We start from the raw sequence: 13,338 nt of genomic DNA on the forward strand, positions 1-13,338 counted from the left end.
GATCGGAAGAACATTTTGTGTAGTTTTAAATACAGTTTAGAATAGAGTTTTAAATAACTTCTCACTTTGCTGGACCTATTTGCTGACTGGAAGTCAGAAACTGGAATGCAATAAAGGGGGCTGTGTAATTTCTTTTTGTCAGCTTCTTGATAACCAGTGTGGGAGATCAGGAGCACAGTCTGTGACTGATTGGTGAATCTAACTACAGTGTTAACCACCAGCTTTAGGAGAATCTACTCTCCTTTTTGCAGCCTGACCTTTTTCAGTGTGGGCTACCCTAGGCACCTTGGGTCACACTTACCAAACACCTTTTCACATTACAGACAGAGCTGGTAGTGATGCTTATTGATGAGGGAGCCTAACACTATATGATTCCGTTTTCAACTGCTCATAAAACTCTGCCAAAGATTAATTTTTCAGGCAGAAGTTTTCCGTGCTTGCTCTTTGCCTCAAGGTGAAGATTTTAGTTTAAAGTTTCAGCTCAAATGGTTCAGCCACCATGCATCATAATAGTATATGAGGATGTAGTTAAAAATTGTCTGTTCTACAGCAGGCATGCCTCATTCAGTGCACAGGATGGACAGTGAATTAGACAAAGTTCTAAGCAGAGTATGGACGTTCTCTTGTAGTTAAGGCAGTACAGTGAGACAGAAGAGGGCTGGATTCTTTTCCTGACTCTGCCCAAGACTTCTATTATGATTCATAGATTTCGTGACCAGAAGGAATCATTGTGATCACCTAGTCTGAGCTGGGTAACACAAGCTACAGGATTTCCACAAAACAATTCTTGGTCCTGCTTTGAACAGGGAGTTGGACTAGATGACCTCCTGAGGTCCCTTCCAACCCTGATATTCTATGATACACATATCTTTTAGTAAAACATCCAATCTTGAATTAAAATTTCCAGTGATGGAGAACTAACTTGACAAGATCTAACTTGACAAAAATCTCTCTTTGATGAAATTACACGTTTGGTTGATAAAGGTTATTGCATTGATGTAATAAACTTCTGTAAGTCATTTGACTTGGTACAGCACTAAACTTAAATTCAGAAACTAGAATGCTACAATATCAATATGGCACATATTAAATTGGTTAAAAATTGATTAACATCTCAAAATGTAGCTAAACTGGGAATTATCATAAAGCGGGTATTTTTTTAGTGGGGTCCTACAGGGATTGGTTCTTGGTGCAACACTACTTAACATCTGTATAAGTGATTTGGAAGAAAACAAAACCACTGATAGTTTGCAGATGACACAAAAGATTGCAGGAATGGTAAATAATGAACAGGACATGTCACTAATACTCAGCAATCTGAATCACTTGCTAAATTGGGTTCAAGCAAACAACATGCATTCAGTAGGGCCAAATGTTAGGTCTATATCAAGACAAAAAGAATGCAGGCCATATGTACAAGATAGAGGACTTTATCCTGTGAAACAGTGATTAAAGACGACTTGGGGGTCATGGTGGATAATCAGCTGAATATGAACTCCCAGTGTGATGTTATGACCAAAAGGGCTAAAGTGAACCTGGGACGTGTAAACAGGGGAATATGGAGTAGAAGTAAAGACATTATATTACCTCTGTATTTGGCACTGGTATAACCACTATTGAAATAGTGTGTCCACACCTGGTGTCCACAATTCAAGAAGGATGCTGAAAAACTGGAGAGGTTTCAGAGAAGAGCCACAAGAATGATTAAAGGATTGGAAAACACGCTTTATAGTGATATACTAAATAGATTGAGATCCTTGAGTCTAACAAAGAAAAAGAAGGTTAAAGGATGACTTGGCCAATCTACAAGTATCTAAATGGGGAACAGAAATTTGATACCAATGGGCTGTTCAATCTAGCAGACAAAGATATAAAAGATCCAATGGCTGAAAGCTGAAGCTAGACAAAATCAACCTGGAAATAAGGTGCACATTTTTAATAGTGATGATAATCAACCACTGGAAAGATTTACCAAGGACTGTGGTGGATTCTCCATCACTGGAGATTTTAAAATCAAGACTGGATATTTTTCTAGTTCAACCACAGCTACTGGACTTGAAACAGGAATTTATTCACGACGGTTCTATGGCCTGTGTTATGCAAGTGGTCAGGCTAGATCACAGTGGTCCCTTCTGGCCTTATACTACAAATTCTGTATAGATTAACGCATACTGTAAGGAGAGGAAATTAAGTCAATCACTTGGAAGAGATACAGTGCAGAACATTCACTATACCTATTTACCAAATGTTATTAGTATATCCCAACCAAAAGGGATTATTTAGCTTCTACTAATACTGACAATAACTGTTCCACTTTACAGGTTTCAGAGTAACAGCCGTGTTAGTCTGTATTCGCAAAAAGAAAAGGAGTACTTGTGGCACCTTAGAGACTAACCAATTTATTTGAGCATAAACTTTCATGAGCTACAGCTCACTTCATAATGGCCAATGAATTTCACATTGCACATGACATAATTTAATAATGAAAATTCCTGTAGTAAGTGTATGCTGGTAGAACAAGTATTTTGTTTATATGATCTTTCATATCTCTGGATCATCTAGTAATTTATGTTCATGGGCTGCCTATATGTGAACAAGCAATTGCATAGGTAACTAATGTCAGCTCTGCTTCTAGCAGCACACTGATATTCTAGAGCCCAAAACATGTTTACTTTGTACATTACCTAAGACACTACTCAAGTTGGTATTCCAGGATGTATAATGATTTTCTTCAGCTTTCTTTATGTACTGAAAATCTGAATACTGAGCTTTATTATTCAACAACTCTCCTCAAGTCCAGCGCTAGTTAAAGACACATGCTATAACTGGATTGATTGATATGAAGAAGTATTAGTTACACACCCTGACAGAAGCATATAGGAGTTTGGAGGAGAGCGGCACACAAAATTGAGAGAGTAACGTACTGTTGTTCTAGAATGCAGTAAGGAAAAACAAACTGACATGAGTTATTCACTATCCAGTTTCCCGATATGTTGTAAAGGTAAAAGTTATTAACTATAGGCCTGTACTACAACAACTGATTCATTTGAATAAGGTTACAAAAATCAATTTATATCAGCAAAGTTGCTTCTGAAAGCTGCTTGTGAATGATAACTTACCTGGTCAATGTCAGCATTGCGTGGCAGGAAATACACAATGTTGTTTGTGATCTTCTGGGACAGCCTGAAAATTTCAAATGTAGAGACCAATAAAGGAAAAAATAAAAGCTTCACATGGGTTCATTTGCTATGTTAGAATATCCCCAATCTAGTGATTAGAGACATTACATTCTTCTAATTAGTCTATTGGCGCTACGTATTAGATACTCTTTTGAAATGTCAGACCTAGCACTACCAAAATGGATAAACTCCTCACATTCCATAAATTTGCCCAGATGTTATGAAGTGTTTCATGTGTCAGTGTTTCACTAAAATGGTTTCTTAAAATGAAAATAGTACCTGTTAAAACTGTCGCACATTTTTCGTTTGCTGGCTATTTTCTATCCCATATCATGGCTTGATCCTTCTAATTACTCACGCATATATAAAAGATTAATTTAAAGTTATACACACACACACTCAATATAAAGTTACCAAGAGGCCACCAGGATGCCACAAAATATCAGTACAGAAATGATCCAGTAACAATAAGACTGCTTTGTGCTATTGATTGGTTTCCTAGGATACAGTCATCTGCTATGTTTTAGACAGTCTGGAAAAAGATTCTAAATAAATAGGATGTACTTTTCATAAAACAATAAGAAAATAGGTAACTAACTCTGAAACACAGCCCATGTGTTTTTGTAGGTAATTTTTTGAGTTAGGGAAAGTTGTCTGGTTACATCAATTTATATTTTGATATGAAATATTTTAATACACTGGAAAGGAGCTCAGGAGTACTCGATGAATGTTTTATAAATAATTTATAAATGGGGAAATGCTAGTAGAAATTCTAGCTTTTAAAACGGAATTTATCTGTTTTACACTTTTAAAACAGGTTATTTTTTTCAATTTTGAACAAAATATCTTAAGAATAGATGTATAGTTTATTTATATTTAATTAAAGATTGCCTGTATTTTTAAAAATCTGATACAAATCATATCACCTAATAAACATGCAGATAGGTAATTAGGGCACTATGTTTGTTTGGGGGCTTTTTACTATAATTTAGAAAGCTGATGTATTTCTATAGCCCGCAGATGGGTCTTATCACATGCTTTATGCATTGCTGCCTACATGAAAAAAAGTTTTCTTGTTTGCCAAAAAGCCGGATATCAAAACAAAGCAAAATACTAAGAATATCTTGGTTTTATTATCAGCATGACAAATGCCATTAACAGTGATGCACTGATTTAAAGACCTACCACAGTCTCATTAATTTTTTTGAAATAGAAGTCTGCTTTTCAGACAACTTTGCCTACTCTCACCCACTTGTTTTTTTTTTATTTTTAATAATTAAGTACAGTTGCATGAGAAAAAGGCAACAGTTGCTTAAGAGTCTTCATATGTTCCTGCTGCTTACTCCTCATTTGAATCCGTAAGACCAAATCCTCTATTACAGAAGGAGAAAAAATCTGCCCATAATCCTCTGGTTGCAACACCGCAACTGATTAATGTGAAGAAGATCATGTCACTTAAGATCATGGCCTCAAGGAAAAAAACAGAGGCAAGGAACATATGAAAAATCCAAAGCAACAAGATCATGTTTTCAAACAAATATACTTCATTTTTTTTTTAACTGAAAGAAGAAAAAGATCAAAAGCGACATCAACAACTATTTTTGATCATTTTTGGAGACACGTGTTCTACATCCACTGCACATTGATCTTGAACCTAGGTGCTCCTGAGCATTAACCTCAGCTCTAACACTACTCTCTGCATGGGCAAGTCACCAAGGACCAAGTTTTGTAAGTGTGTCCACTAATTCTGAGCACCTCAGTTTTGGGTATCCAACCTCACACATCTAAGGCCTGATTTTCAAGAGTGCTGTGCACCTGCAATTCTAAATCAAGTTCAAAGGAGCCCAAACTATCAACAGAACAAGACAGAGCCAAAGAATCCTGCATTGTTTTATCCTTCTAAAAGAAGTGAAGCTCTTGTTAATGTGTGAGAGCTATTGCTGTGAACATACGACTTTCAAAGGATATCCATCAGGCGATATCATTGTTCTAACATCAAAGATTTCTGCCGTGGCGTAGTCAGGACCCCCCCACGGGGGGCTGAGGAACACAACATCTGCTTTTATATGAGAAGCCAGCAGCATGAAGTCTCCACATATGAAGTCTATCTGATCGGCTACTCCATACACTTCTGCATTATTGCAGGCAAGACTGATCTTAACAGGGTCAATATCGATCGCAATCACTGAAAATAAGGTGAAAGGAAAAAGAATTAACACTATGAAACACACAAGCTGACAGATGTCCATATTGCTTGCCAAAACAAGATGTTCCTTTGGTTAAGGTGCTATATTGTAGTTCTCAGGTGCAGAACACATTTATAAACCCACTAATTTTGTGTTCCCAATCGTGACTTCTATAAATATGTATACCTTTTGGCATATACCAACAGCCAATTATCTCAATCTTGTTGCTGAAGCACACCAAACTATTTCCTCAGAGGAGCAAATTCTTACCCTCCAACACTGCAAAGCGGAGGTTCCCAGACACTGCAGAAACAGTAGAGTTTCACACTGTACGAAGGAGGGAAAGCAGGTGAGATTTGGGAAAGCTGGCTGTGGTTGTATATACCCAAAACATGCTGTGAAGCACAGTTCTGCAATGGCTTCCTGTGCGTTCCTGACCTGGGGTATTTGGAACTGTGCATCTGCTACTATGTTGATCCACCAACTCAACACTGGGCTGGAGCCCTGGTAGGTAATGCATTCTGGGAGGGCAAAGACTCCTTTCCTTGACACCAGCAAAACCCGCTAGGATACATGGCTCAAACTACTTGGCTGGCAGCTGATCTTACCCCAAGAATAAATGAAAGACAGGCTGCAAGAGATGACACTAATCAGTAACTCTTCTGAAAAGTAAACTGAAACTGTGTGCTCCTGATATAGTATAAACATTTACACAAAACTCAGCCACAAAATATAAAGAAAAAAACTAAGTTTAGATTAAAAGAATTGTTACAGAAATAACTGAACGTGAGCTGCCAGATTTAGCATAGATCACATCACCTTCCCTCCCCAGAAAATATTCAGCACTAGAATATGAATCTGCTTCACACCCATGAATGTTTAGTGACAGATTCCATGGAGCAGAATATTGAGTATTATATGTTTTCACTGAAGAAGTTGCTTTCACTTCATTAGTGCAGTAGCAATAGATTAGCAATGTAAAAATATGCTAATTTTAGATTAATATTACTTTGCAGCAACTGGCTCAGCTGCACCAGCATGTGCTCCTATTACTGGCAGTATTTTATACTCCATATGTAATGTGCTTATGAGTGGCATACAAATTGCATACTGCACAGTTGTCATGGAAACAAGAAGTTGTAAGCTGCTCTCCTGACACATACACTGCTGATTAGCTTAACTTTCTGGGCCTCATCAGAATCAGATCAACTGAATAAAAAAAACCTAAAAGATTCTTGGGGACTGTGGAATTATTAAACCTGATAAATGATTTCTTGAGAAAAACTATTCTTGTGAACATATCTTATACACTGTTTTTCTTAACTTGTTAGAGTGAAGAGCATTTTCCTCCCAAATTCTTTTCAGCTCCTTTTGGCTAGGGAGGACTAGATGGCATTTTGCTCAGAGCCAGTCAACGATGCCCCTTAGTTTGTCATAGGCATTGTCCCAGGAAGTCTGTTACAAGATGGAGCTAACTTCCGGAGCAAATTCCTTAGATTCTGCATCACTCTGATGTGGGAGACTGGAAATTTTGCAGCAGCTTCATTCAAATAAAAAATGGAGGGTCGTCATTAATTTGTATTATTCATTTTAATTTTAATCAGTATTGTAGCCCCTGTGTTATTTGTTTTTATATTAAATTATCCCAGCCGAATCCCTACAGAGCTATGGGAGTCTACTTGGGATTGGGATATACACATCATACAGGTTAGCTATTTTACTAGAACACGTGATAAATAAAATAACTTTGAATAATGCAACAAGTGATCATCTTTGGCTAAAATAAACTGATTAAAATATGCCCGGCAGAAATACAAGAGCAGCCCTGTTTTTTTCAAATATATAAACAATGACATGCTTATGCTGGAGTAAAAAAATTCATCAATAGTATATATCGCAGTAGAACATAATGAATAAGGTAAAACACATGCAGAAAGCCAGTATCAAGACTGCTTGCAGAGAGAACAGAGGATGGGGTGGGGAAATCACGTTATACAAACAGATTATTACCTCTTTTTGATGCCAAGGCAAACTGAATAGCATTTCCTCCAACTCCACAGAACGCATCCACTACTATATCACAGTTGAAGGACTGCCTGATGCGGCTTGCAATATGCTTAGCAATCTTCTCAGGTGTGACAGAAAACCAACCCTCTGATGGAGGCAGTGTGGGAAGGGATGGAGAGAAAATTTGTCAATTGTTTCCAAAATCAATCATTCAAAAGAACTAAACAGAGGCTGAACATTAAATTAAGCCCAGCAACTTTGGTACCATGCATTTTACTAGGGTACTATGGGGTTGATCCTGTAAGGTTCTGAATACTAATTTGATACAGTGGGTTACTTTAAGTCCAGGAGTAGTCCCACTAAAGTCAGCCTTCTCATGTAATTACAGCTAAACATGTACTTCAGTGCTAGATTGAGCCAAAAGGCTCAGCACCTTATAGGATCAAGCTCTACAAGACTGTGATGAAAAAATAATGGTTTACACTTCAGTCACAACAATGCCATTTTGTTACAAACACACACAGAATTTCTGTTAAAATTGAAACAGAGCTGAAATAAAATGGCAGAGAAGACAGAACATGGATCTTTATAACTGAAATTCCACATGCCTAATATTTCTCCTTATATTTACATGGGGACTGCTTGAAAATGGGGACTGCTTGAAATAAGATGATAAAAAAAACCACAAGAAGTTGTTTTACAATCGCTAGTCTTTCTGCAAATTTATGACTTTTTCCCTTGGAGAACCCATACTGATCTATGTAAAGCTGTATTTTAGCAACTGACTAAATTTAGAGCATTTAATATGCAAACATGACATGTAATCAACATATTTCAACATCGGAAGTTTATTTGGCCATATACAGATTACACCTTTTGCCATCTGATTTCTGAAGATCACTGCTGACACAAATTAACCAACCAGAATATGGTATAATTACAGGCAGCACAATTTTCAGAAAAGATCAGGTCTGACATATGTGGCAGATCCTCAGCAGAGATCAACATAGCTCTATTGAAATCAATAAGCTATGCTAATCTGCACCAGCTCACTATAATTTGTTCATACATTCCACACTGATGTAAATTATTATTCACTTCTGCTTTGTTGTTTCTTATCAGATGATGAAAGTGCAGGTTTAAATACCTTTATGCTGCAATGTTTGTGTGCTTCAGCTAATAACATACCTCTATCTAATTTAATCCCCTCATCAAACCGAGAAAACAGTCTGTAACGCTGTGCCCAGTATTTGGTCAGCTCAGGATCAGCAGCAATCTCAGCAGGTAAAGATGGTGGTGTGGTTCTGTTCTTTTTTTTCTTCTTGTTTTTCTTCTTTTGGGGATTTCTTCTTTCGGTTGGTTCAGCTACAACTGAAAACACCAAATTACAAAGTTAGCATCATTCCAGCAATCCCTCATTCCAAGGGTGAGGGTTGTAGTATGTAAGTAGATATACGGCAACAATTATAACACTATCTAAGCACACTGCTGGATTCCATATGGGGTCATTTGCAGGATTCTGTGGGTTGGTAACGTGAGCTAGAGACACTCATGGTTAGGTTTGTGCAGGCTGCAGTGGTTCCATACCAAATCTGCAGTACAGATATAACTAGGCCACAAACCTATTATTAAGACAGAAAGGGGAATACTGATGAAGTATCTTGTGGAAGGTTTGGATTGGCAGGGCAAAGGGAAGAGAATGAGAGCTCAGAGTGGCATTAAGAACTTGGGGTGAATTTACAGTTGGAGCACCACCCTGCCACAGTGTCAAATCCTCCTGCTCCCCAGTGTCAAGTCTACTTACCTTGGCTGCTTGGTTCCTGTACTTATTTCCCTGACTTAACTGTTAGGCTGACTGGTTAACTGGCCAAGGGGTGAACCTCAGCAGATTTACCATTCTTTTCAGCAGACGGCAAGATAGTTGACATTGCATAATTAACAACTGTTAACCAAATCAAAGGGCAATTTAGTGACCAAATATAAGCAACTGAATTATGCTTTGTATTTAAACCAGGAATCAAAGCTGATTTACACAGAAGAATTATGTAATACCAATTTTATATTAAAATAAGTAAAACTACAACCACAGAAATAATGGAATGTATATGGAATCCTCAGTAATTCTATTCCTTTGGAGTATAGTAAGTGTTAAATAAATAAATAATAATAAAAAAAAGCTCATAAAATACTGGATTTTTTTTTTCTAGAAAATAAAGTAATGTTAGTATTGATACATTATATGTTCCTTGAGGCTCAGTGCAATAACATATCCAAGAATCCAAACTCTGACAGTCCAGACATTTCTTTTCTAATTGAATCAATCCCTGCTAAGGACTCTGCCTCACTACTGAAACAATGCAACTGCAATGAGGGAGTTCACTGGGAGTAAAGAAGATTGACGAACTGCTGTTCATTAAAACAAGCCCCAAAGAATCATTATTAAAAACAGTGGCAAGGTCAAAATTTATTCAGAAAAAATGCCAAAGCTATCTTCACCTGCACTGCACAAACCAAATCTCAGTTTGCAAGATTTTGACTGCAAACATTTAAGAATATAGTAAGCTTCATTAAGTAAATATAAAATGACAAATAGCTTGGTAAAGAAACCTCACAGGATAAAGTTTATAACCAATTTGCCTCCAGTTATTAAAAACTGTACGTACCTTGACTCACACTTTCTGTTTCCACTTGAAGATAATCTGGAATATCCAGAGCAACTAGCTGTCGTCCAGAATGACATTCCTGTCTTCTTGAGCTCTGAGAGATAGAGCCACTTGCTGTTGCATCTTCCTTCTCCTCTTCTTCAAGGTTATTTGTTCCAAGTTCATAACTAACAATTCTGGAAGATAGCGGGTCATGCTTTTTCGCACTGAAATTATTACTTTGTGAACTTTCCTGTTCCTCTGAGTCACTGCTTGTAGAGGAGCCCTGCACCTTATCCTGAGCAAAGGATTCCTGGGACATAGTCTCCTCCACAGGTTCACTAACCTGTCTTAGGAACTTCTCTACCTGGAATGGTCAAGTATCACAAATAATTAGATTGCACCATCATCACGATGAAACAAAGTAGTTTAAAACAGTGGCTCTCAACCTTTCCAGGCTACTGTACCCCTTTCAGAAGTCTGATTTGTCTTGTGTACCCCCAAGTTTCACCTCACTTAAAAGCTACTTGCTTACAAAAATCTGACATAAAAATACAGTGTCACAGAACACTATTAATGAAAAACTTTCTTATTTTTACCATATAATTATAAAATTAATCAACTGGAATATAAATATTGTACTTGCTTTTTGGTGTATAGAATACAGAGCAGTATAAACAAGTGATTGTCTGTATGAAATTTTAGTTTGTACTGACTTCGCTAGTGCTTTTTATGTAGCCTGTTGTAAAACTAGGTAAATATCTAGATGAGTTGATGTACCCCCTGGAAGATCTCTGCATACCCCCAAGGGTACACGTACCCCTAGTTGAGAACCACTAGTTTAAAAGTCTCTTCCACTGATATAGCAATAGTTCATATTAACGTATTATTTACCCTAAAAAAAAACAGTTGAAAATGTTAAGTTTGCACAGTTAAAAGTGAATGTGAAAACTGCTTCTTTGGGCCAATGAATCAATATATGATCAGAGTAATTCTTCAGATATTACATAATAATACAAATTTTCCTTTACAACTTTAGATACGCATTCTCTGTGTATGCAAGAGACAAAATCCATGCAATTAATTAATATAAGTAGTACAATAATCCAATTTCACAGAATTCATTACAGATGAAAATACAGTATAAAAAACTTGCTGGCACGTGTAAGCCAAATTTACAGCTTTTTAGTTAACTTGTCTCATCCTGTGAACTGCATTTAAGAAGGCTACAAAGTGCATGTAAATTAGCTCCATGTTAGCTGCCTCATCTGTTGAATTGTACCTAGGGAAGGCTGTGCGTAGTAAGAAATTCCATCAAAATAAGTTTCTTCTCTCTCTCTTCTAAAGAGAGAAATCTTCAACGTGAAATGCCCTGGTAAAAAACTACCAGAACACCTTATCTAATGTTAACAGTTGGAGCCCTGATCCTTCAAAGATCTCCACATATGGTTAACCTTAACATTACTGCTATTGTCTTTGCAAGACTGGGCTTACCGCAGCAGGAGACAGCCCCCCTCATGTAAACCTTAGGAAGTATATGGCTATTTTCAAATAGCCACATATTTCTTTCTTAATCCCACCAAAGTGGAATTTTCCCTAGAATTACACTAGCCTCAGGTGCAGGGTGGGCAATACTCAGTCTTAGATCAGTGAGTTTAGTGACAAGTTTAAGGTCCAACACACCACTAACCACCAGTACTAGAAAATAAATTTTGCAATAGGAGAGTTGGAGCCCTAGAAGAGCCCGTGAGCCCTAGAAGAATGTGAGATAACAGATCTTAAAAAGGAAGTTGTTAACTAGAAAAATCACTTGTAAACAAGTTTCTCTAAATAGGTTACAAATTCCAAGGCAAAAAATCTGTTCAAATAGAGTTAAGGTTGAGATTACATTAAAGTAAGTACAGGTAAACAAACCCAACAAGAATACTGAAGTTATCAAAATAATATAACAAGGGAGAAAAAGTGATGACTAAACATCAATGGCTACAGTCTACAATAGTGAACAATCTAGTAGCTTCTGTTCAGTCTGGCTGAAACCTAAATCAATGATTTGGGTGATCACAGCAACGATATAGCAAATGTCCTGGTGATGGACAGGAGAATGGATAAACTTTTTTGGGGGTATTTTTATGTGCAATATAAAAGTTATGCTGGTGTATACAATTCACTATAGCATAGAAATATTTTTTCCTCACTGTTAATGCATGTGTTTCAAAATGCAAAACACATGCATTTAAAAATGCAGGTAATTCAGTGGTCTACAGCAGTGGTGGGCAACCCGACTGCGGGCTGCAAGACATTTTGCTGACGTTGACCGTCCGCAGGGACTGCCCCCCAGAGCTCCCAGTGGTCACAGTTCTCTGTTCCCGGCCAATGGGAGCTGTGAGAGGTGGCAGCCAGCATGTCCCTGCGGCCCCTTCGCCTGCAGGCACCGCTTCCCACAGCTCCCATTGGCCGGGAACAGAGAACCACGGCCATTGGGAGCTGGGGGTGTGCCTGCGGATGGTCAATGTCAGCAAAATATCTCGTGGCCCACAATCAGATTACCCTGATGGGCTGCGTCCGGCCCGCGGGCTGCAGGTTGCCCACCACTGGTCTATATATAGAAACATATATACACATTACTGAACAAACGAGGAATATAGAGGTAACGAAAGCTGTTTATACAAGATGGCTGTTAAGATGACATTCTTAAAAAGTGACATTCTTCAAAACAACGCAGTGAAGAGTTTTTCACTGTTTTGATATGCTTCCTGACTAGAGTGCTTTTGACTAAAGAAAGATGTGTAAGCAATAAAGAGACACAGGTTGATGCTTAATAATGTGTATTCATTTGATTTTTACTGGTCTAAACACTCCTGTTTTCACAGTTCAATAATAGTTATCAGAAAAAACACGGATACATCTACAATACCGCGGTTAGGGCGCTTTGCTATAACAGTGCTAATAAATAAACTTATAAGAAATACTTATACCTTACTCAAAGTTTTACTTTTTTGGCAAGACAACATTTCTGACTCTTCTGTGAAGAAGAGGTGTTTGTTTTTTCTCTTCACTGGTTTGCGCATGTCCAAGAACTGGGATTTGAGCTTTGCATTTTTGTCCAGATACTGGACCTTTCTGCAGCTAAAGTTTGAAATTCCCCCATATCTGCAATCAAAAAGAATGGATTAAGAACAGAAGTTTAAATATGTGGGATTCAGCTGTTATGAAATGTTTGAGAGAGACTGTCAGTTTTGACAGGCCAAACATTACCTTAAAATTACACTTTTCAGCCTAAGTACAAATTTAACTATCCAGATCTCCCCATAATATGAAAATATT

General features: G+C 37.5%; 1 protein-coding gene across 1 annotated transcript in view; it reads right to left on the bottom strand.

The window, feature by feature from the left end:
* TGS1 (trimethylguanosine synthase 1) overlaps nucleotides 1–13,338 on the bottom strand; it is a 51,968-nt gene that overhangs the window by 19,756 nt on the left and 18,874 nt on the right. The window contains 7 exon segments of the mRNA XM_084621544.1: nucleotides 3,120–3,183; nucleotides 5,132–5,136; nucleotides 5,138–5,364; nucleotides 7,376–7,519; nucleotides 8,561–8,743; nucleotides 10,036–10,381; nucleotides 12,990–13,164. Coding sequence (XP_084477670.1) covers nucleotides 3,120–3,183; nucleotides 5,132–5,136; nucleotides 5,138–5,364; nucleotides 7,376–7,519; nucleotides 8,561–8,743; nucleotides 10,036–10,381; nucleotides 12,990–13,164 — 1,144 coding nt within the window.

Source organism: Lepidochelys olivacea (genome assembly GCF_965140295.1).
Source record: "Lepidochelys olivacea isolate rLepOli2 genome assembly, chromosome: 2".
Classification (NCBI taxonomy): domain Eukaryota; kingdom Metazoa; phylum Chordata; order Testudines; family Cheloniidae; genus Lepidochelys; species Lepidochelys olivacea.